At 39.9% G+C, this 25,578-nt stretch overlaps 1 protein-coding gene across 3 annotated transcripts in view; it reads left to right on the forward strand.

Moving 5' to 3' along the window:
- Window positions 1-24,355, forward strand: part of LOC307041993 (metabotropic glutamate receptor 4-like) — a 211,834-nt gene extending 187,479 nt beyond the window's left edge. For 2 of the 3 annotated variants that reach the window (XM_079685624.1, XM_079685626.1), the window contains 4 exons: window positions 8,641-8,777; window positions 10,574-11,509; window positions 20,444-20,690; window positions 23,298-24,355. In XM_079685624.1, coding sequence (XP_079541750.1) covers window positions 8,641-8,777; window positions 10,574-11,509; window positions 20,444-20,690; window positions 23,298-23,458 — 1,481 coding nt within the window. In that variant the 3' untranslated portion in view covers window positions 23,459-24,355. Of the gene's footprint in view, window positions 1-8,640; window positions 8,778-10,573; window positions 11,510-20,443; window positions 20,691-22,630; window positions 22,968-23,297 lie in introns of those variants that run through there. The other variant, XM_079685625.1, reaches the window with a different exon arrangement.
- The last annotated feature ends 1,223 nt before the right edge of the window (window positions 24,356-25,578 follow it).

The raw sequence follows: 25,578 nt of genomic DNA on the forward strand, positions 1-25,578 counted from the left end.
AAATGTGCTATATAAATAAAACCTGATTGGATTTGATTGATTTGATTTGATGTAAACATGTCACAGAAGGGGCACAAAATACAAATGTGAACCCGAAAATAAGCATAATATGCCTTCAAAAATAAGAGTTTTTCAGGCAAAATGTATGGGGAAAGCAAACCTACATTGCTACACAGCTACATCCATAAAATCAAACAGAAAGGGCCCGCAAAAATACCCTCAAAAAAGTATCCTGGTTGTTGTACCCAGATTTAAAAACAGTTCCTAGAAAGCTGTCTTTCAGCTTCTGTGTCGACTGATGTCAGCGGGATATCGCTTCTGATTTGTTAGCTTCCAATTCAACTAAAGAACAATCCCCTCCTTTATGGAAATTGTATTACATGGACACCATGTCAGACTGAACAAAGGAAGTAAAACAAAAAGTCATGTGAGTGTCGGATTCGGCTAGTCATATAATTGTTAAAGGTAGTTTTTCAACATCACGTATACACAAAAATAACAGAACGTCTAAGAGCTTTATAAAGATATACAGCCTTATATATAGTCTCTTTATTTCAAGCCATTTGTTATTCACAAGCTACTTTCAGGGTCACTTTCATTGTATGTTTTTATTTTAGTGAGAGAGTAAGTATAGAGTTTTTATTTATTTAGAATTGACATTGTGTGTAAATACAGTACAGTATATGGTTATAGTACAAATGTCCTCGTGTTCAAACAGTATCCCTCCAACTAAATACCCAACACTTGTTCAGTTCATGATCAATATAAAGCCATCAAGTTAATCAGGTAGAACAAGTAAACTATCCCCCTCCACAAAAACAAGCTTTAATACGGCCCTCACCTCCAACTTCACCAGCTGAGCGGCTCAAAATCCGATAGCATGCAGGAGGAAAACAGCTGATGGACCGCTGTTCCCAACAGGCAGCATGTTGGGCTTAATGATTCTCACTGTTGTAAAACAGCTTCTCTCTTTCCCAGACAAAACATCTTCTCTATCTCTGTCTGAGTAACCGAAGTGAATGTCATTTTCAACAAAGGCTTGTGCTAGTTTACCAGTTGCACACACCGTTTGTAATGTTAATTCTAGCTTGATATCATTTTGTTTCACACAAATGAGCCTGGCACAAGTTAAGAGTTAGAGTAGTTTAAAAATGCAACAACTCTCTGGAAAACATGGCAGCTTTTATTTTGTATTTCTTTTTTTCATCTTATTTTTTTATTTTAGGAACTATTTGACGCAGAAAAAAGGATGACATTGAGTGGATACTTTAGAATATGTCAATGATGGATAAAATATTCCAAATAGAGAGTACGAGAGCACCAGGTTAATATAAAGCGACGTCGGCCTATCTTTTCAGGCTTGCAAATTGGAATAGCACAACAGAAACATAGATGTTTTTTATTTGATTCTTTGCACAATGACGATTGAGTGGTGCTCTTTTCAGAAAGTGGCTTTGACAAGATTTTTAGCCGCTAAGTTTAGACATACATTTCCAGTGCAGTAGATCCTTTTGAACTGAATTTTGTTCTGAGCAGGCAAAATGTATTAATGTTTCAACACCATCTGACCAGAGGGGTTGCCTTAAGGTTACACTATACACTCTATCTGATTGCATCAGCACACAGCAGTATATTGAACTTGTCCAGATACATAAAACAACCTCACTGCGGAGACCCGGCTTGCAAGATTGTATTTTACATTATCAAAGGTTTTCATATTTATCTCTGTTGTGATATTAGTACGTTACGCACCAGTAAACACACAGCATAGTCATCTGTTTTTTCTTGCGGACAAATAGCAATCGCAAGAAATTGATGTTAAACTAGGTCATTTTTCGTTGTTGTTGTGATGAATCACTCTTCAGGCTGAGCCAGCAAGAGCCTATTGTTACACATTTCTGTTTATCGTCAGCAGTTCTAGTGGACATCGGCTAAAAATAATTCACATTTCTTCCTCCGCAGAGAAGCACAGCCATGAGGAGTTGAGTAATACCATATCCATAGCACATGTTCTGTGTCTTAGATTTCACATGTAATCAAACTCAGCTGATAAAGGTCAATGTCAAAGAGCCTCCTAAAAACCTAAGGCATTCATATTGGCCATACATAGACCTGGCACGCTCCAAAAGCCATTGTTCTGTGACATCTCCACGGGCTGTCAGGGTCTCTACAGGGGACACGGAATGATAGTCGATGACAGATAACCTTTAAAAAGAGGTAATGGGACTGAAGTGTTTGCTGCTGGGCTGGGATATTTTGCACTCGTCTTGGAGTAACTGCATGAGAAACAGTACAAAGTCAAGGTGCTTGGTATATTTCCATTTCATACAACTTCTAATCTAATCCGCTTCATCTGTGTGACAAATATTTAACTTCACTAAATGTATCTGAAGGCTTTTGTTACTTTTCAGATTCAACTTTTTCCTCCAATTTTTCTATCCAGTGTCAACCATTTTTCTCCAGATTTGTTGATTTATAATTTGAATGTCTTGGTTTAACTCAAGGACAATGTGAAGGACCTTTTGATGTATCAAGAAATGTATCCTTTTTATTAAGTTAAACAAGCTCTTTAAAACTTCGCTCAGCAGGAAAATGCATCGGCACACAACTGAATAAGCATAAAAGCAATCTACAGCTTCTAAATGCAACACTCAAACACCTCTGGTCCATATTTACGTGCCGCTTGACTCTATTCAGAGCCTTCTTTCTTGTTTCCGCCTCTGCATTCAATGTGTCTAAGAGTTATTCAGACTCCAATAGGCCAAATTGAATGAAGCTCCTCATCAGTGTTTCATGTCTCTCGCTGTCACGTCAGGGAAAAGTGCTTTTGCTCCGCCTCAGAGTAAAAAGCAGGGTCCTCTCTGCAGTCGCTCTCACCAGGGACGGCTGTTGTGACTGTGGAATAGAGACGAGATCTGAAGGTTTTCCCATCGCTGGACACCTATCTCTCTCTTCTCAGGCACATCTTCATTGTGTGCAGCTCAAAAGATGCTTCCAGTAGACAGCTTTTTAGCATAATGCAAAACTGTCAGTTTTGCCAGACACACAGACCTGTTTATGATGTCACAGACCTGTTATTCTCAAAAATGTATGACTATCTGCGTCTCAATATGACAAGAATGGACAGCTTTAAATAGAAAGCCCATTCATAATAGTGTGGTAAGGTAACTGAAGAACCTGCTATACACACACTACAAGAAATATAGAAAGGTAGAGTAAAGCCATGTTAAACTAAACAGCAGAACCATGAGCTCTCTTGTAGACGAGACATGAATTTTTCCGCATTTTTTAAGTATTTCTTATCCTATTTAAGTTGTTTTGTTTTTTTTTGCTTCTCCATTTTGTAACCCTGTTCACATTTGTTAAAGCAAGCAAGCAAGGCAAAGCAAATTAATTTAAACTGCAAATCAGGACAAGGCAATTCAAAGTGCTATTCAATACACATTAAAAGCATTGAGATATAGTGCATTTAAATATATTTACAAACAGCAAACAAATAAAATAAGCTCAAATAGAATAATATTCAGGTATAAAGTACAATAATAAAAGTTACAGTGCAATATGTGATATGAATAGTTATTTGATTTAATAGAACACATAGTCAAAAAGAATAGTCTTGCAATTAAAACAAGACTATGTATCTTTGGAAATAAGATACAACACAATCTTTCAATAAAAAAGTAAAGAAATGCAGCCTTACTTGATTTAATACATCTGATGATGGCTAATGTAAGACTACATTCATTGCTGACTTGATGACTCATCTCTACTGTAAAGGCCCTGACACACCTATCCGATTTTGGGAGTCGGAGGCCGTCGGAGGCCGTCGGAGGCAGTCGGGCATTCGCCGTGCCCTACTCAGGTTGGTGTGTCCCGCACCGTTGTTGCTTTACGGCACATTTTCACACCTCCCGCGGCCGATCAACATGTTGAATCTCCTCTCCTCAACATGTTGAATCGGCCAAAGAAAGTCGGCCAAAGAAATCATTCTGATTGGCTGTTGCCTCTTTTGAATGACGAATACACACTACCGCTGCCTGCTGGTAAGGACAGTTATTGTCACTCGTCGACTGAAGTCTTTGCGGTGTGTTCGTAGGCGGGCGGCATAGCCGACGCAGGCGACGTAGTGGACGTAAAAGTCGGGACGCCTTCGGTACGCGTTCTTTGGTCTCAGGTTGGTGTGTAGCGGTCTTTAGTATACACTTTGTCACAATTTAAAGGTCCCCTATTTTACTGTTTTTAATCAGATATATACAAACATGTCTCTGAAGTGTTCGGCTCCAAATACCAAACAGATCATTGTAGCATCCCATAATCCCCTCTGTTTCAGCCCTGTTTCAAAAGTGCTGATTCTCTGTCTGTTACTTAGATGAAAATAAGGAGCCCCTCCCCACGCCCCTCTGAGAGAGATTTGGTTAAAAAGAACACAATGGTGCTCTAGGAGGAGATTCAGGTGATAAGGTGGGGGGGGGTTACCTTGGTTGGTGATTGGCTAATGGTTACACAAGCCACAAAATCGTTATGACATCATAAAGTGGCCAAAATCTGATCAGCTCATTTTCAGACAGGTTTTTATATAAATAGATCAGGACAAAAAGAGAGGGGGTCTTTGTTCCTGAAACTTTCAGAATCTCTTTACACAGGAGGGACACATTTTGATGTAAAGACATGAAAAGGTGTATTTTGCATAATAGGTCCCCTTTGAAGAAGCACATTATTTAAATACATATTTTTTTGAATGTGAAGAAGAGTTATCTTTACCTAGCTTTCTTGATACATGCAGGATTATCTGTACATTCACGCCACACCATGTCAAACGCACTGCTCTAAGTGTATCTTCTGTAACGGAAATACTGTTTTCATCCACTTTATTTTCTAATTAAGTTACCTTCAATGAAACTCAACACTTCCTGCCCTGATGTTGCACATTAAATCCCATCCTATGATGGAGCATAGATGTGGGTGGGCTTTGAATTTATAACACCTACAGTAAGTGTTAACTCAAACAAATAGTAACTTAATTCAACCCTTTCATGCAGGAAATATTAAAACCTACAATATATCTTTCATATTTGTTTTATAGTTTTCATTATGTTTCATTTGGCACTGAAGACAAAGAAGACAGATTTGTGCTTTATCTTTGTTGTACTATTATGGATACCACTGGAGAGCTATGAGAGCCCACAATACCATCTGATAACTTGTCCAAATGTGAAAATTGCAATAAGAGAAGTATTCAAATTATTCAGCTGTCCTCACACACAACGGTCTCATTGTGCTGTGTTAGGAGGAAATAATAAGTAATGTTGCTGTCACACACAAACTACAACGTCATGGGGCACTTGAGTGGTAATATTTGGTGATAAGCACATATTGTTGTATTTTAAGAGCAATGCTTTTCCCAGAAATCTCCTGGCTTTGGAACAGCGTGATCAGTCCTGTATTCAGTGTGTGGATGTTATTGCCGATTACTTGTTTTTCTCACTTTGCCGTTACTATCAGACAAAAGCAATAGCATTGTATGATCTGTGCAGTTTATGAACAACAGTTTTTATAAACCAGATGAAAAATTAGCAAAGAAATATGGTATATGATTCTTTTCACATCCTTTTTAGTTTACAAATGATAGTTCACCTTTATGGTTATTCCTGAGGTACTTGGTGCATGTCTTCTTCTCTCTGCAATTTAAAATTTATGATACAAGAATACAATTTAAATGACTCATAATGGCTTACAAATACACTTGAATTATGTGTAAAAAAAGAAAAAGGAAACAAAAGAGAAACTAAGAGCAGGATACTGTGCAAACGAACATGCATAATGCTGAATGTATCACATATTAAATACGCCTACATTTAAAGCCCAGTGAAAAGGAACCTGTGGAAGCTTATAATTGAATGATCATGCAAACAGCAGTGACAGAGACACTGATACTTGAAGTGAAGTGTATGTGTGTTAAATTCTGCATGACCTCCCTGCGTACAGGTCATTAAGAGTTAATGACCTGTACTGCCATTCAGCAAGGTGTCCCTTCTGTGCATCCATGCAGAGCAAGCACACATTGGATTAATAATCATCCTCTTTTAATACTTAAGGTGGAAGAGAGAGAAGGGGGGCGGGAGGTGGATCTAACAACAATAATTAAATATTACATACCAGCACCTCATTAACCCCAACATTTCCTTTAGAGGAAACGAGTAGCGAGGAACACGCATGCATGTGCGACCCCCTGCTCCCTCGCCACATTAGAGCAGAGCACAATGCAGCGGCAGAAGCCTCTGTGGAGCTCATTATGCCCCCGACTAGTGAGAGGACTGTTTAGACAAGCAATTTGTGCCACATGACAGGCCTAATTCCTCATCTGCAACTCAAACATTGACCGTACTGCCCCAAAATGCACCACTCTTCACTTTTAATGAAGAGGAAAACACCACTGCCTGCAGAACAACAGCAGTATTTCCCCAAAGTGCCTCAAAGTGTCCATTTGGCACTGAAGACAAAGAAGACAGATTTGTGGTTTACCTTTGTTGTACTATTATGGATACCACTGGAGAGCTATGAGAGCACACAATACCATCTGATAACTTGTCCAAATGTGTAAAGTATTCCAATTATTCAGCTGTCCTCACATACAACGGTCTCATTGTGCTGTGTTAGGAGGAAATAATAAGTAATGTTGCTGTCACACACAAAATACAACGTCATGGGGCACTTGAGTGGTAATATTTGGTGATAAGCACATATTGTTGTATTTTAGGAGCAATGCTTTTCCCAGAAATCTCCTGGTGTTGGAACAGCGTGATCAGTCCTGTATTCAGTGTGTGGATGTTATTGTTGATTACTTGTTTTTCTCACTTTGTCGTTACTATCAGACAAAAGCAAGAGCACTGTATAATCTGTGCAGTTTATGAACAACAGTTTTTATAAACCAGATGAAAAATTAGCGAAAAAATATGGTTTTAAAAAAGAATTACTCATGGACCAGCACCTTTAGTACATCTTATGGTAAAAAAAAACAAATGTGATTTTGAAGTAGAATAATATTTTTAACGTGTGCCGTTTCAAGAAAAGTGGTTATGATGTGTCAACAAGAAAATCACACCAAAGATTTCTCACTTTCGGTCCATAGATCCATGTAATCATAGTAAAACGTGAATAGGTTGTCCTTAGAGGGAGAAGTAAGGAACTTCCTGTCTAAATGCTTATCGAATCAACTTTAACAAACCTCTATATCTTCAAGTACTAATGAAAGCTGATTTATTATTAAGCCGCGAACAACAGAATGCATCCCGGTAAATAAAGAAAAAAAGAGAAGTTAAACGTAGCCAATTGCTGCTGATTGATTTCTGCTGATGGGTATTTTTTTGTTGTTCTTGCTCTTTGTTTCAACGTTGGAGGAAGCCGCGCTCTAATCCACATCTCGATGAGTCAGGGCTGCTGGATTATCGCTTCTCTCCGCCTCGCATCTGTGACAATGCCGCCCACATCACAAAGCAGTTGGTGATCATGGGAGGATTACAGTGACTCTATAAAGCCGAGAGGCATTATGTTTACATACAAATATTAAGCACATCAACACTATTGCTAAGCTGTCACACTTTCTATCAAAAAATGTAATCGTGCCAATCTTTTCTGCCTTTTTCTGCTTTTTTTCCTCCAATTTCCTCAGGTTTTAAAAGCTCTTCAGCAATCAGATATCCACTGTCATGGTTTGGGTTATGTGTTCAAGCCTGTAATTGCTCATATGGACACCACTGTCACTGAAAGAGGAAAATGGACCCTGAACGCCTCACTGGTGGTTTTAAGAGAATAAAGCAGCAACACTACCAGCATAACACTGCTGCTACTGTATAATTATATCAATAGCTTTATGAGTCTTTTGGGCATGCTTGCTTTTCAAATAAAGGCCTTTTTGGGAGGAGGGATCTTTTGTTTTGCTCTATCCAATCAGGGGCAATTGATGTCGCATCCACAAAAGCTGGGTTGTTAGAAGCAGTTAACACTTTTCACGACACTCGAAAAACAAAACGCTTATGAATCACTGTTTCAAAACCCTGCCAGACTGTGTCAATCTCATTCCACGCTTGTCGCCGTTTTTTGGAAAATATTCTATCTCTACTTTTCATGGATGTAACTAGGTTGCGAGATACTCATGTAGGAAGATAATGTCCCCATTCTGTATCCCACCTACAGAGCTCTGAGCGGATAATTGTTTATAAAATCAGGGGAAAGAGTCATCAGTGAGAGGAAAATAAACTGGGTGAAAGCTAACGTTCATTTTTGGTATGTGAAAGGACAACAACAGAAGCCTCTGGCAGGAAATTAAACAAGCTCTGCGTAGATTTACCACCCCGACTTCAAGACACACACACATCTCAACATAATAATTGATGAACATAATGTCTAGTGTATAATTATTCTTAAAAGAAAACAGTTGTTGAGTGGATGTTCTCTGCTAAATGATAAGGAAAACATGCGTCTGACTCACAAGCATCATTTTGGTTTCAAATGTAGTGGAATAACAACTGCAGTATCAATGACAACACATTAGTTTGCCCTCACAGACTCATGCTCACCACACAGGAAATAACACCATGATGTGCAGTAAATGTTGGTGATGATGATTGTTTTCTCATTTAGGCATAGCTGGAAACCCAGTGCTCTTCAACGAGAACGGAGACGCTCCCGGACGCTACGAGATCTACCAATACCAAATCAGAAACCAAACAGCCGAATACAAAATAATCGGCCAATGGACGGATCAACTCAATCTCAACGTGAGCATTTACCTTTTTATTCCATGCCACCTCAAAGCAACACAAAGGGCTTGACGGCATTAAGTCTACACGCTTAATGTTTGCCTTATTGTTTGCAATGAAAAATCTATCTCTGCAAAGTTGTGTTCTCCGGCTTTTCAGCTGTGTGTTTGCTCGCTAACTCCACCCGAACCATTTGATTACGCTTAGTGCCATCTTCAAAGGTGTAAATATCCAGAGGGCGCTTTAAATGATTAACAGGGCGGACTGTGATGAAAAGAAAGCCATGAGAGCTTAAGGACAGACATATTTAATATCATCTCTCCAGACGGCATCACTGACTTCCAAAAAAAAACAATACTGTGGGCATGGGGCTATGATGAAGTAACAGTGTTATAACAGTAAATTGAATGAAGGAACCAAACAAGAAATGTTTTTGACAAAATGAAGAGGAAGCCTTGGGCAGGCAATATAAAAAAAGAGTACAAATGAATACATGAGGCCGTTTGAGAAGAGCTTTGTACCTTCAACAACGTGCTGTGGAAGAAGAAAAGCAGCGTTTGCGGTGGGCACCCACTGTGGAACGTGCCAGCTCTAAAGCCGCATTTAATTACTGTTCTTTGAGTTCTTAATTAAATGCACATTTAGAGGCACATTTACCGGCTTTGAATGAACAACCACAATTGAAAATCATTGATAACATGACTTCAAAGAGAGCCGACCCGTTTGAAATGACGTAATATATCTTTACAAGTGTGCTTGTACAAGGGGAAAATCTACAAGGGGAGTAGTAATCCTGAAACAGAATTCATATTTAATGCTCTGATCATGGCTAAGTACAGATTTTTCTTTAAACACGAACAACTATTTACAAAATGGGAAAACAATTGAAACACGGTGTCAGTTCCCTGCGGAGCAAACAATATATTACATTTGTCCTCTCGGGTCTTGCCCTCTGTATAATTTGACCTCCCACTGGAGAGTGTTGCGTCGATGAAAACGCTTTATTTGACCCCCTAGTTTGCCCTTTCCAACCCCCACCCAAATAAAAAAAAAAAATAGCATGTGAGCATACACACTGGTGCTTAAGGCCAGGATCAAACAACCACACAGGAAGTAACCAGCGTCAAGATTGTCGTTAATCTCCAGAGGTTCAGGGGATCAATAACACATCACTATCTCTACATGCCACTGTTTATAGAATAATGACAGTTTAGTACTCCACAAATCTCTTCTCTTCTATCTTTGTTGTTCTCTGCGTCTATTAAAGGTTCCCTATTTTTCAGTTTTTCATCAATATATTATAGGTCTCAGATATATACAGAAGATGTCTCTGAAGTGTTTGGCTCCAAATACCAAACACATCACTGTAGCATCCCATAATCCCTCTGTTTCAGCCCTGTTTCAAAAGTGCTGATTCTCTGTCCGTTACTTTAGATAAAGATAAGGAGCCACTCCTCACGCCCCTCTGAGAGATGTTTGGTTAAAAAGAATACAATGGTGCTCTAGGAGGAGATTCAGGTGATAAGGTGGTGGCGGGGGGGGGGGGGGGGTTACCTTGGTTGGTGATTGGCTAATGGTTACACAACCCAAAAGAACGTCACGACATCATAAAGTGGCCAAAATCTCATCTGCTCATTTTCAGACAGGTTTTTATATAAATGGATCAGGACAAAAAGATAAGGGGTCTTTTTTCCTGAGACTCTCAGAATCTCTTTTCACAGAGTACATGTTAATGTATTAAAGACATGAAAAAATGGATTTTGCACAATAGGTGACCTTTAACATCTATATGTGTCCCTCTGCCTCCCTCACAGGTCCGCTCCATGCAGTGGCCCGGCGGTGTCCGTCAGATCCCGTCCTCCATCTGCAGCCTGCCCTGTCAGCTGGGCGAGCGCAAAAAGGTGGTGAAGGGCATCCCGTGCTGCTGGCACTGTGAGCGCTGCGACGGCTATCAGTACCAGGTGGACACCTTCACCTGTAAGATGTGCCGCTTTGATTTGCGGCCCAACGTCAATCACACGGGCTGCGTTCCAATCCCCATTGTCAAGCTAGAGTGGAGCTCCCCATGGGCCGTCATCCCCGTGCTCATCGCGGTCCTTGGCATCATGGCCACCGTGTTTGTGGTGGTCACCTTTGTCCGCTACAATGACACTCCCATTGTGAAAGCATCAGGCCGGGAGCTCAGCTACGTGCTGCTAACGGGGATCTTCCTCTGTTACGCCACCACGTTTCTGATGATTTCCACCCCTGATGTTGGAATCTGCTCCCTCCGAAGGATCTTCTTGGGGTTGGGCATGAGCATTAGCTATGCGGCCCTGCTCACCAAAACCAATCGTATTTACCGCATCTTCGAGCAGGGGAGCATGTCTATCAGTGCGCCCAAGTTAATTTCTCCCGCCTCCCAGCTGGTCATCACCTTCAGCCTGGCCTCGGTGCAGCTGCTCGGGGTGTGCATATGGTTCGGCGTGGATCCCTCCAAGGCCATTATAGACTATGAGGACCAGCGGACGTCTGACCCGACGATAGCTCGCGGTGTGCTCAAGTGTGACATCTCTGACCTGTCTCTCATCTGCCTGCTGGGCTACAGCATGCTGCTCATGGTCACCTGCACAGTCTACGCCATTAAAACCAGAGGAGTGCCGGAGACGTTCAACGAGGCCAAACCCATTGGCTTCACCATGTACACCACCTGCATCATATGGCTAGCTTTCATCCCGATCTTCTTTGGCACTTCAAGGTCCACAGAAAAGGTGAGCTTACAACTGTGTGTGGCAATATTTCAAGAGTTTTAGAAATCTTCCGAGATACATACATTTTTTATCAAATCTGTTAATTTCTGATTGTAGGTATTTCATTGTACTTGCATTTTCTACGTTGTGATTATTATACTTTCTAAGTAAACAAAATGTATCTGACTATAGTTCTACTTTGCAGAATACATTTTGCATTCAAAACATATGGCTGTTTAAAATATGATGCATTTTCAAAGATACAACCAGTAGTACTACCATTTTAGCTTCTGACCCCTTAAAACAGACTTTAAAAGTACTCACTGTACATTATCATTTCAAAATACTCATAAGTACTTTCACTACTGGACTAATGTGGAATATATTTGTAACTGCAGTTCAGCAATGTTTATAGTTTTCCCTCAGTCTCAGCAGACTTTTAATGTTCATTTTCTACCCAACATATTCCACTCTGCCTTTATTTTATGAAAAGACCCCTTTTTGAAATGAAGCTAAAACAACAACTGAAAAAAGGGACGGCATGTAGAAGCTTTGTGTTTAAATAAACGTACATATATTATATATTCTTTCAACCTACCAAATGTGGACACAGAGTTTCATAAGTGCTTTTTCTAATAAATACATGCAAGCCTCGGACTCACATATACAGTATGTGATGGTTGTTTGCCACATCAGAGACCCCTGAGTTCTTTACACAAACACACTCTAACACTTATATTCCTGTGTCAGATCAATGTGCCTTACGGCGTGAACCGTGGCATGGATCACATCTACTGGGAGCACTGGGAGGCTACAGATCAAGAGGGATGCAAAGGGGGCATGGACATGGAAGCTGGGCTTCAAACTCACATTGAGTAAAATCAGTGTGGGTACAAAGCCAAAGGGGCCAAACAATGAGAGTAGAAATGCGCAGATCTGGTTGAAAGCTTTCTTTTGGCAGAGCAACAAAAGGGGCTCAATGGTTACAAGAGGGACGGTCGTGAGGGAAAAGCCAAATACTGGCACGGGCACTATCAGCGGTGCCAGCATGGGTCTGACAGATGCAACAAATTAATCCTTACCTCCTTCCCTCTGGGATTAAACAAAAACAATGCATCAAAACGTTGGCCTGGAAAACTGGCTGTGATAGTTACCTTGTGGAAAAACGCTCTTGAGAAATCGAGTGTGCGCATTGTGTCGGGCTCAGACCCCCAAAAATATTTGTTATAGTCTACAGCATTGCAGAAAATCTGCATAGGACTGCAGCCAATTGAATTACATTAATATTGCAGTATGTGACCAGCAGTACAATAACTTATTTTCATATGCTGCATGTTGTGTTACCACTACAAAGTCCAAAGTTCTGTGAATCTGCATATTGGTTTTCTCCTGCACCATAAATCTCCTGCTGTTAACCTGAACTGAGCAACAGCAGCAACATGTTGACAACAACCAGAGTCCTGCTGAGCTCAACAGATACCGCTTGTTACTTTTACACAGATATATTCAGGAAAGTTTACAGAAATATCACAAAAAAACAGTTTTGATCATTTTGCGCGATAAAAGAAAATCAATTCAAGTTCGAAGTGAACATTATTTTTTTGATGTAACTGTTGCGCATCTTAGGGCGCATGCAACAGCAGCAGCCGCCAGCCGTGCATATCAGCGAGTTCTTTGTTTAATCATGCCATCTCCTCTCTCTGAAGATGAAAGAGAATTATACAATCACAGAGAGGGAACAGCTTTTTTAGGAGGATGAGGTAATCCATTTGCTAGCATGGCTTTGAATAGTAAAATAGAAAGGAGAGCAAAGAAAATATTTGAAGGGTGTGAAGTGAAGACATACTTTTTGTTTCTTCTTCTTCTACTTCTTTGTCTTCTTCTTCTATTTCTTCTTCTTTTCCTCCTCCTATACCTCCGATTCATTTCATTTTAAACCCTAAAAACTTCCCTCACCAGCTTAAATATATCATTTTCCAAATAATAATGACTCACTCTTTAATTATTATTCCCTGCAAAAAGAAACGGTGTACACAATGTCTGGGAGATAGTTCCACTTTTATCATTTTGAAAACTTCCACCATTGCCCTCAGCGTTGTTAAGGTAAGACATGAAATGGAAGACAAAATCTTGCTTCAGGGAAATGTCCTACATTTTTTTCTTTCTTCATTTAAGAGAGAATAATCATATTGAATATATATCCCAGAGGGCTTTTGAATGTCTAGTCGTGAGAACTTAATCTAACTCACACTTTAATATGTTTTTTTCTTCTTTTTTTTCTTATATTGTAGAACAGAGACAGCAATCGGTATTTTCAGTCCTGTCCACTGAAGCAACTCATTTTACACTACAGAGGCCCTATTCTGCTTTTTGAGTGTTCGCTTTCCTGTAGTGTGTTTAATAGGTTTTTTAGTTGATGTCAATGGTCTGAAACTCCTCGAATGGACTCCCTTGTTTACTTCTGTAACATAGTGACATCACTATGTAACACTCAAGCTTCATCTCTAAGAGGTTGATCAATCACAACAGAGCCGGCCAGCTAACCAAACAGATCAGGCTGGGCTCTGGTTTCAGACAGATGGTGAAAAGAGGTGCTGCAGCACAGGCAGTATGAGAAAAACAAAGAGCTTTTGGAACATTAAAGCATGGAGACATGTCACAGCAGAGCAGAAAATAGAAATATGTATGAACCTTAACATTAGAATAATATGTGCTCTTTAAAGTGACATATTAGGCAAATAAAGAAGCATTGAGACGCTGCAACAGTATATAGACTGCCTTTCTTCTCCCCTAATCTTATGCAGTTGTTATATTAACCAAAGTAACATTCATTTTAAACCATCAGTTACCTTGCAGATCTGTATTATTAAAACCCAATATATAATCAACTAATACATTGTGATATATCATTATGAGTTATTATAAAAGCAGTCAAGGGTCATTATAACATCAGCTCCTATACTTAGCCCAACCTTCACCAGCTGCCACATTTACGCACCAATGACTTTAATGCAGCAATAGGTTATTCACAAATGGTTAATTCTGTATATTTATACTACTCATACTTAAAGTCTACTTTGATGCTACATTTTGTGTACTATTTACTTGAATAGGATTTGGAATGCAGGGCTGTACAGAGTTATGTAGAGTTCCTATTTTTCTTCTACGATCTGAGTAATTCTTCCACCACTGAAAACAGATGCATTGTTTCTACATTTTTGGAGACATAGACAAAATGTCATCCCGAGGAAAGATGCATCACCTGCAACCGTGAAGATTCAATACAACTGTATTTTGTTGATTAATTTGGAGCACTTGTGAGGTTTGACTGCCTCACAAAGTAGCTGGTTCTGCTAGGCTTCATGTAGAAAACAAACAAACACTGTGACTGATTCTCTGAGCTCTTACATAAACAATGTTCATTATTTAAGGAATTACCATGTCAAAGAAACACACCTCATAATCATCTTACTGTAAATGGCAGGCCGCAGAAAGCCTCGCTCACAGCCTACGTTGACACGTCTTTCAGAGCAATTAAATGCTCCACTTCCTCCGGGTCTTGATTCACCTTATCGAGCGGCGTATGTGCTCATTTCAGCGCGCCCTGCCTCGGCGTTACAAGCACAGTCATTTATTTGTCATCTGGTGCCAGGATAAAAGTAACAAATGCCATGGGAAGCGCTCTTTATCATTCAAACAGGGACATCTGGTCTGATCTATGGAGCGTGATCACCAAGCGTTATGCTAGCCTCAGGAATAGACGTGACACCTGCTTACCTGGAGAAGCAGTCTAAATCACAGGCAGGAGGCGTCGGACAATAGCATGCATGGGAATGAGGCTTCATAACAATAGGCTCGCTTCAAATTCAATCTGCCCACACAAAGAAGGTCCTGCCATCACACCGCATGAATGGACTGATGAATCGAGTGTTGTTTATTTCTCTGTGAAGTACACATCACACTATTGGCACTGTTAACTCAGCGACAAAATAAAAAGTGCTGTTAATGCACTAGTCAGACAAAGAGTGGGAGTTCAAGGAGACCGGGTGTCAGACGGGTGAGTTCCTCCCTGCAACCTGTTACCTCCTCCTCAACTCCCTTTCCATTCCTCTCATTGTCTCTTTTCGGCTCAAAGATAAACAGCTTTATTCTCAGTAATATCCCGCAGGCCCAATAATAAATAATGAAGATTGATGCTACAGAGCTGAAAGAGCTGAAAAACATCCTGGACTTCAGAGAGCAGTATTTCATTAGGCTTCCAGCAGAGCAGCCCTCTGGGTCCCGGATGTCGACCTCTGGGTGCTCCAATAATATGCGAACAGGTCGAGAAGCTAATCAAGACCGAACAATTGTGATCTGTACAAATGGCATTCCCAAATGCAGTTATATCATTGCGTCCCCCTAGGCTTCTGTTTGTTTATTAGCTTAATTAGAGTGCAATTAAAGTGAATTCCAATGCAGCAAGCCTCTCTGCTGAACATATTCATAGCATGCTGAGAAATAACATGGTGGCGTAATGTATAAAGGGAGTTCTGCTGTTTAATTTGATAGTTTGAATCCCGAAGCAGAAGCTCTCTAGAGTCTGTGGTTGGAAATAGAATCTGTTTACATGTATTAACCCTTAAATGGATCTTATCAGCTATCGCAGACGCTCTCTCTCAGCTCATAGGCGGTGTTGTGGGATTGATTTGAACTCCTCTCATGTTATATGTGCAGATAGATCCTCATTGTTTTCCTCTGCGTCTAGTTCAGTCATTACTGCCGCTACTATACTTCTTCTCCTATGTTATTGTTTTCCCCTCAGTCGAGATCTGCTGATGGCAACGTGATGAGAGGTGTGTGAGATATACAGCAACTCGCTTTTATGAGCTCCAGTGTGTGCATGCTCTGTGCACTGCAATCAGGAGGAAACACATGAATGGATTGAACTCTGGAGTTGGTCTGACACTGAAATAAGGAGTCCATTTGTAAGGAAATGCAGCGCTCCATGAAGCAGTACAGTGGGAGCTTTATTTTTGTGTGTGTGCGATTAAGTGGCACCTTTGATGAAATACCAAACCTAGCTATACTGATTTCAAATAAGGGCCGGGTTACAATTCTTCGTGGTGCTCGTACTGTGACAATTGAATCTGTAAATTAGCAGGGCTGGCATACCAGCCAAGATTAGCTTATATTAGATATATATATATATTGGTTTACCGTAGATGTCAACTGATAAATAACAACATAATGCATAATGCAAAAGATAATTTTGAGATCATTTAGAAACAATGATGCCATTAACTGGAAAGTGCTAAAAACATGCACTGGGGCCCTATTATGCATATTTTCAGGTTTTGTATTTAGTGCTCTGCTGTGGCATGTTTCCATGCTGTAATGCTCAAAAAGCTCTTTATTGTTCTCATCCTGCCTGTGCTGCAGCACCTCTTTTCACCCTCTGTCTGAAACCAGAGCCCAGTCTGCTCTGATTGGTTAGCTGGCTGGCTCTGTTGTGATTGGTCAACCACTAAGAGATGTACATGTCATGTAAAATATCAAGTTCAACATAGTGGTGTTACAATTCAATAAGATCGTTTTATGTGATTATAATTTAAGTAATTTAATTTGTTTGTTAATAACTCTGTTTTGACTAACTTTCTGTCAGATTTAGGCAAGGCAATTTTATTTACATAGCACTTTTCAGCACGTGGCGATTCAAAGTGCTAACTTTGAAACTTTATAACTTTATAACTTTGATCCTAAAAAAATAACATTTTATTTCAACTAGAGTTTAGACGTCTAGTTATGTAGTTAAATGATGGAAATGTATAATTTAAGTAAAAACTAGACGACTTCAATCAGTTTTTTAAGACTCAGACAAAACAACATTCAAAGATCTCACGTTTTTTATTTTCTGATGTTTTATAGACAATTGAATTGGCCAATAAAAATGTAGTATACGCAAAGATGAAGATAACTTCTTCTTCCCCATGTTTTTCTGTTCATTGTAATTGTAGCTCTTATTTTTTTTGCATCCGTCCCTGAGGCTGCAGTGAGCCGAGCCCAGAGGGGGGGGGGGGTTCTGCAGCTGTCCCTCCATCATACAGCCCCCATTCTTCTCTCCAGCCAGCTGTCCCGCATGGCACCACGACTGGCTGAGATGAGATGTAGCCAGTCCCCGCTGAAAGCACTGTGGAGAGTCACAAATAATACGAACAAACAAGATATTTAGGCAGGGGTCACGGATGGGAAGCTAATGTGACTCTGCTTTGATGAAAAAGGCAGGGACCTACACGAGGGGCTCTCCCAGCTGCTGATGGAACGTCAAAAGGAAGGAATAATACTATTGAGACGGAATCACAAGTTGCTTTCTCACATGCATCTGTCCCTGAAATATTCAGGAAAATGTTCCCGCATGGAGGTTTGCACGATCAATTTCCAACCTCAAGACGTAGTAAGATTTCAGGGGGTAAAAAACGGTTATCCTGTGCTGTGAATGAAAGCCATACAATTACAAGGACGAGCACGTAATCGATTATATCTGTCTGAAAAAGAGGCTTGAGCCAATCACAAGACTTGGCTCATGAGTTCTTTGACTCATCTTGCCCCATCTATAGCAGTATTTACACGGCATGTTTAAAAAGTGAAAATCTTTATAGTGTAGCGCCTTTGAATAAAGGCATCTTTTAGTTGCATTTTACGTCATGGTTGACGTAAAAACTCCACAAAAAACAGCTTCTGCTTCAGACAGAAAAGGTTACGTGTAAAAAAAAAAAAGGGTGATAGTTTATCTTGTTTCCCATGGCAACAGATGCAGAGCGGATGCTGGAGCGTCAGGCTTGAATGTGTTTTTACTGATCAAATTTGATTTTGGAGTGGCAGTATTATTACATTTTTTTCAACACATATATACAATCGGCAAGCAAGAAAGACGAACCATATTAAAACATGTTTCCATATGCTGGATGAATATTGTCTTGTTTACTGTAACAACAACAGTCCATCTTCGTTCTAAGGCCAACTCTGGTATCTTACAATCTTATTCGACAATAAAAAATGTCATGTTTTGATACAGGATTTTTTATTTCCAGAGTGCTGATGCTGACTGCTGCCAGCTTCTGCTCACATTAGAGTAAACATTCTGTAACGTGGTGCAGCTCTTTAATTTAGCTTTCACATGAATTAAGCAGGCACACAACAACTTGTTGACAGTGTGTGATAATGTTAACACAGTGATGTCCTATTTTACAAACAAAAATACCACGTAATCTATTTAATATAATGCTTTCATGTATATTTTATAAAAGTATTCTAATAAAAATATTTGGCTTCTTGGCGCCATTTCAATCACTGCTCAAATTATTCCAGATGTGGCATAGAAAATATTAACATGTTTTTTCCTTGTGTGGGAGAGATAAGCAACATCCGGTTGTAAATGCCGTGGAGGACAGATATATCGTATTTCAGCCAAAAACACTAAATTATAATAATAACATTTGTAAGGTTATTTTATGATAGGCTGTTTACCAGTATGACCTTTTATCAACTAGAAACTGATTTTGGTCATTAGTATGCTCGCATCATGATCTGTATGTGACCTGTTGCGTTTGTTATATTCGCAAAAGGTTGGCAACGTTGACAAAACAGGAAAACCTCATACCCCAGATGGAGAAGAAAATCATAAAATACTTTGTTTCGACTCAATTAGTGTTCATATTTGACTTTATTAAAAAGGCTACTGGTTTGATAAAACTTGTGTAGTTCCTTCAAGTTGGAGATTATGTATCTGTCAGTAATCCTCAAAGGTTTATGTAGACGTTAATATTACACATTTGCTCTAGGGTCTAAATCAGGGGTGTCCAAACTACGGCCCGGGGGCCAACTGCAACCTGTTGTCCATTTTGAGTTGGCCCACAGCAAATTCAAAAAGTATAACGGATTTCTTTCTTAAAGCACAACCAAGTATCAAGCATCCAAGTATCAAGCATAATTGTGCTAGATTTGATTGATTTTGCTGACTTACTGTATAACTTAACTTATGAGGCAATATACCTAACCTCCATTGAGTGGCCAATCCCTTCCTATGTTTTTCTGTATGTGGCCCTCATTGAAAAAAGTTTGGAAACCCTGGGTCTAAATGATGTGAACGCAGCACAGAACTTTTAGAAAAAGGTGGCAAACACAAAGAGTTTTAAGAGTTTCTGCTGTAACAAATACAGTTATGTTTAATTCATGGTATTTATTTTAGCGCAAGTGCTCAAAGTGCTTTACATTGCATTATATTACATATATTAGACATGTCATACATTGGATACTGTGGGCAATACCCACACTTTAGATGCATTGAAGTCTGTGGTATCATTAAATTGTAACCATTCAAAGTATTTCTTCTCAATTGGCCAGTCAAGTTTTCAGAACCTTGTATGATGTACTGCTTGCCTTCGTCGTTAATGCTTCCCTGAAGATGACTCATTAATACACAGCAGCTTTGCAAACAATTCAAATGGAATGAGTGGGAATAATACTCTGCGCCGCCCTCCCCCATCATTCAGAGGATCTGACCATGTGGAAAATATTCACGAGCTCGTCTCTTTTTTTATCGGACTGCTTGTTATGAATCAAAAAAGTATCTCATACACTGCTATTATCAAATCTGTGTGCAGGTTGACGTGATGGCCATATTAAAACTAGTACGGCAGAAAATTAAACAAACAAGGCGGCGTAGGCTGGTTCGGCTTACGCACCATAAAGCAGATGAGATGCTGATTTAAAGCAAGTTTTATTACACCGCTTGCAGTAAATAGTATGGAGCGTACAGTATATTGGACGCAGTATAAATACTTAAACGACAGCTTGGCCAACCTACGCGTCATTGGATGCTCTAATCAGAATGACACACAGCAGATGTCACTCTACACATATAGAAACATCGGAACAATTTAATAAAAGAGCTAAACTGTTTGTGTTGTTTTGCAGATGTACATCCAAACCACCACACTGACCATCTCCGTGAGTCTGAGCGCCTCCGTGTCTCTCGGGCTGCTCTACATGCCCAAGGTCTACGTTGTTCTCTTCCACCCCGAGCAGAATGTGCCCAAGCGCACACGCAGCCTGAAGGCTGTGGTTACTGCCGCCACCATGTCCAACAAGTTCAACCCCAAGGCTGGACTCAGACCCAACGGAGAGGCCAAGACCGAGCTGTGCGAAAGCCTGGAAACACAAAGTAAGAGCATGCATGCTAATGAGGATTAAAAGCACCCAGTTGTATTTATTTTCTGGCATATTCTGTCCTTCAGTTTCTGTAAAGCAAACACATTGGTGCGGAGATATGAAGCACAGTGAAAGATAATCCCTGATTAACAGATGTCTGGTATGTTAAATAACACTTCATAGAATCCAGTAATTGTCCCATTGTTGTTTGTGATGTAAGGGGTGGGGGGTGGTGGATATTGTTTGCAAGTCAGATGAAGCATTATAGGATACTTAGTTATGAGTGTGGGGGGTGAAGTCTGTTGTCAACAAAGAAACACATTCTGCTAAATAATTCAACTACACTCAGTGAAATCTTAACATATGGCAAGTGAAACATTATTTTTATTATGTCATTTTATTTTCAATATTTGACTGAATTTAGTGGCTACAGGTGAAATCTGACCATTATCACATATTATAATATACATAAAATGTTAATAAACAGAACAAGATATTGCAGCATTACTACAAAACAGAAATGATTATTTCTAAAATAAAAGGCTATCAAAATGTGTGAACCATTCAGATAAATGACTTCAGTCTTAATGTGGTTGAGGGCACCAATGATCTAATCTATATGTGTTCATCAATGACTTCAACTACTTATTAAACTGTGGTTATAGTCATTTATGAGATTCAGTATATGGAACTTTTTATGTGTAAATATAATATCTTTGTGTTTTGAACAAAACACTTAATTTCAAGACCTCACCTTGGGTTCTAGAACAATGTGAACTGTATAAAAAACAATAAATCTAAATAATAATAATAATCCAGAGAACAACTATTAAAATCATTGTGTTCAGTCAGAGTTAAAACTCTTATCTGAAACAGCTGAGCGCCTCTGACGTGCCCTCAACAAATCTGACTATCAATACAATTATGCGACTGTATCAGTTACACACACGTAAAGTAAATGATGACTTGAGTAATTGAGTCAGCAGAAATGACTCATGTGGCGTCCAAAACGCTCTTCATCAGCTCGCCGTTTGAGAACGGTTCAACGGGTCATGTCAGATATGATTTTGCTGCGTCTGGCCTGTTATAAAAAGGAAATGGAGCCTATTGTCACACATTTAAAAGCTGTTTACTCCTTACTTTCCCACGCTGCTGAGAAATGTTTCCCTTCGCAGTAGAATAAAAGAGCTAACCGTATATTCCCCGTTAACACAGAAAACAGAAATCCATATAAACTGTGTGACAATGCAACAATGGGGGTGGGGCCAATCGGAATTGCCACATGTAAACACACGGTGCAACATTCATTCCTTCCACTGCTTTAAGTTTCCCTGAAGGGTTAATAGGGCCTTTTGTTACAATAAGTGGCGAGAAGGCAAAGGCAGTATTGATAGCCAGCAGCAATTTATTCTGATGGGGTTACCGTTTACAGGGCTTTACAGTGCATGGCTATTTGAATAAGCACCATTCGTCATTGTCATCGCCACTGTGGATATATGGCTTGATGAAATTGAAAAATTCCTGTCTGGGCCGGCGCCCACAACTGCCGAGATCTGGTGGGCGATATGTCAGGATTTATCTGCTCCACCCCAGCGAATCAGCTAACACGGTCCGCGGAGACAATCGGGAAGTTGAAGCCTGATGGCTGAAGGAAAATAAGGTGTGGGGGGGCAGGAGGCTTTACTGAAACCCCCATCTGCTGTAGGTAGAACAGACATTTAGGGAGGGCAACAATAAAGCCAGAGTTGAGGATTTATTAGAGAATTGAATTGGCTTTTGCTACACTGCAGCATTAGGACTAAACACATGTTTGCACTATTTGGCATTTCCTCTTTTTACTTCAGGAAAAAAAAGGCAGATCAAAACGCCCACTCCACCTTTAGAAGTCTTTCTTATCTCACAGGTTACTACGGTTCAACTTGACCTCATTCTAATCTAATTTTTCTCTTTCAGATTACCCAACAAAGCAAACATACATCAGCTACAGCAATCATGCAATCTAAGGGACAAAGGTTTTCATCATAATTCAGGATTTACAATAAAAACACGCAGTGGATTTTCACACAGCCGGCATAAAAAATTGATGTGTCATTGTACGGGTGGAGATCACAGAGGCGTTGCCCAAAGACGTGAAGTGAGGAGAGATCACAGGGACCGACAGACAAGGGAACAGATAACAGTAAATGCAAAGTCCCATCTTCTGTCTGCCTCAAGAGAATACACAAAAAAAAAAAAAAAAATACTTGCATGGCAGAGGCCGGGAGACTGATGGACGGAGCTTTACTTTTGAGTGTTTACATTTCCGCTGTGTCCTCTTTCCTACACTTCTCCGTTATCTTGAGCCGTGCTGACGGAAACTGAACTAAAATCAAGAATATGTTCAGGTGTTCTCTGTGTCGTCTGCCAGTTTTGAAAAGCCGTAATCTCTCTGAAAACCCTCAAGGCATCACAAGGGATTAATCAACACCAAAAAGGCATGAAAACATGGACAAGGGGGGAGGGTTGTGTTTGTTTTTCTTTCTATATGTCATCTGGTCTCATGAGTGAAACTACTGGAAAGGGCGATCATCTCAACAATGCAACAAATCTGAACCGAACTCCATGTTTTTTTATTTTCCAGGATTCATAAAGAAGGACTCTAAGACGGTCTCTGCCAATTTTGCGCATGCCAGTTTCAAAATCCTGTGTTGTGTTGATAAAATAAAAAAAATAAAAAAATATATATATTTGGAATGCGTTTTAAAATCTGTTGCAGCGTTGTTAACAATTGTTTGGGCGTGAGCCCGTTGTACGTTGAAACTGTTCTCAAATGGTGAAGGTCTAGTGAGTGATTATTTATCTGTGCTTAAATGAGGCCATGATTTGTATTACCAGCTAGCCCAAGGCTGCCACTGCCCTCCACATACCTGTATGTGCGTTCAAACAGCAGCCCGTGGTTAAAATCAACCGTATTTTATCCAGGAGGTGTAACTGTCAGCTGTGGTCCAGGATGACCCCCCCCCCCCCCCCCACACCCCCCATCACTGCCACCAGCTTTTCTCTTGGTCACACGTAGTGTAAGGGTAAAGCTTAGCTGTACATCCATTAGCAGGAGAATTAAGATGAAGTATGCCCTTGAGAGGATTGTGCAATATGACCTGAAGGTGATATCCATAATGTACCAGCTATTGAGAACATTCATTACTCTACATGTCCTCCTCAGGCACTCTCATGATAAGGAGGAGGTGTAAGGCTTTTCAACAGATGAAAATCTGATAGCAAAAGTATACAATATATCTATTAATCGCTCTCAGCTCGCTGAACAGATTAATTGTTGGCTTCGTGCGGTATAAAAGCCCTCTAATGTCTTGGGGAAAAACATTGTGGGTCATTTGTGTTGTAAATTCAATGCTGCTCTTCATGCCTCCCTCTGTATTACTTTCAACACCATTTGTGTTGCAGAATAAAATGTGAGTGCTGACCAAATTAAATGGCAAGTTAATGTATGTTATTAAATAGATTGATGATGTCTGCTTTATGTCCTGACATATCCTAAAATTGGGGGAAATGTACAAAAAGATACAGTGCCTGGCTATCTGAATATGTATTTGTAAAACCTCATGAAAACTAATGAAGTGTGTGAAGCATGTTTATTTTTTTTTTATACAAAATTTTATTTCTATTAAAAATGTTTTCAAACTTCAACTCCGGGTTTGTGTGATTCTGTTGAAAGAAGATTTCCTTTATGAGATGGTTCCTTCCTTAATAAGCTTAAAAAATAAAGGGCGAGATGCTTTCATTTTCTCATGCAATGCATACAGAATGGCACATGAGCACATTTGCATTATCTTCAAATAAATTATCGGCAGTTCTTCTTTGTGAATACGGGTATTTCATCCCTCTTGTAAACTAATAATGTGATGTAACAAAAACAGTCTGTCCGCCCTGAAGAAAGAAGAGAATAGCTGCCATCCTCTGAATAATATGTTGCCACCACTGCTCTGATAATAGCTCTGGCAGAACGTAGAATTGTTGGAGGGAAACATGAAATTATTTCAAATGAAAGGTTTGCTGCTACTTCAAACCAGCTCCTCTGCATGCAGCAATCTCTCAGCCTCTATCATCTTCTCCTCGCCTCTCTCATACTGTTAGCCCACTTTACAAAAGGCTCTGAAATAACAGTTGTTGCTTTGCAAGTGTGCTAAATGCCCAAATGCTAGTTACTGAAATATTCACGACAGATTATATATCATCCTCTCACAGCAGAGACAGAATGAGGTGTCTTCAATGTTTGGTCTCATGAGGCTGCGGGTTTGCATGACACACACTCCTGTTGATGATTTTCTCCCCTTTTGTTAGCAACAAATGAGGAATATGTCATGCGACTATGAAGCACTAACCAAGAACACTGGTGTGACAAAGTGATGAGTCCCTTAAAGGGCCCTTTAAAGCTTTTGGGGGGGTTTCCCTTACCTGTAGTGAGTTGTATAGGTTGTTGTAATGTAATGTATGTAAAAAGCTAAATCTGGCACTGTTACGCTTGACACTTTTGAGTGTTTTAAGTGTTCATTACTGTGCATTGTCCCTACTAAATAAACGATTAAAATAAATGGTCTGCAAAGGCCCAAATCACACGACCCCCCCCTCCCCTGCCTGAAGCCTCCATTGGAGTCCTTTGTTTGCCTTTGTAACATGGTGACATCACTATGTAACACTTGCGCTTCTATTGGCTAGTGTTTCAACACATTGTACGTGATAGACTAAGGGGCGAAACATCTCTATGTGGTTGACCAATCACAAAAGAGCCGGCCAGCTAACCAATCAGAGCAGACTGAGCTCTGGTTTCAGACAGAGGGTGAAAAGAGGTGCTGCAGCACAGGCAGTATGAGAAAAATAAAAGGCTTTTTGAACATTAAAGCATG

The sequence above is a fragment of the Notothenia rossii genome (genome assembly GCF_949606895.1).
Source record: "Notothenia rossii genome assembly, chromosome: 5".
Classification (NCBI taxonomy): domain Eukaryota; kingdom Metazoa; phylum Chordata; class Actinopteri; order Perciformes; family Nototheniidae; genus Notothenia; species Notothenia rossii.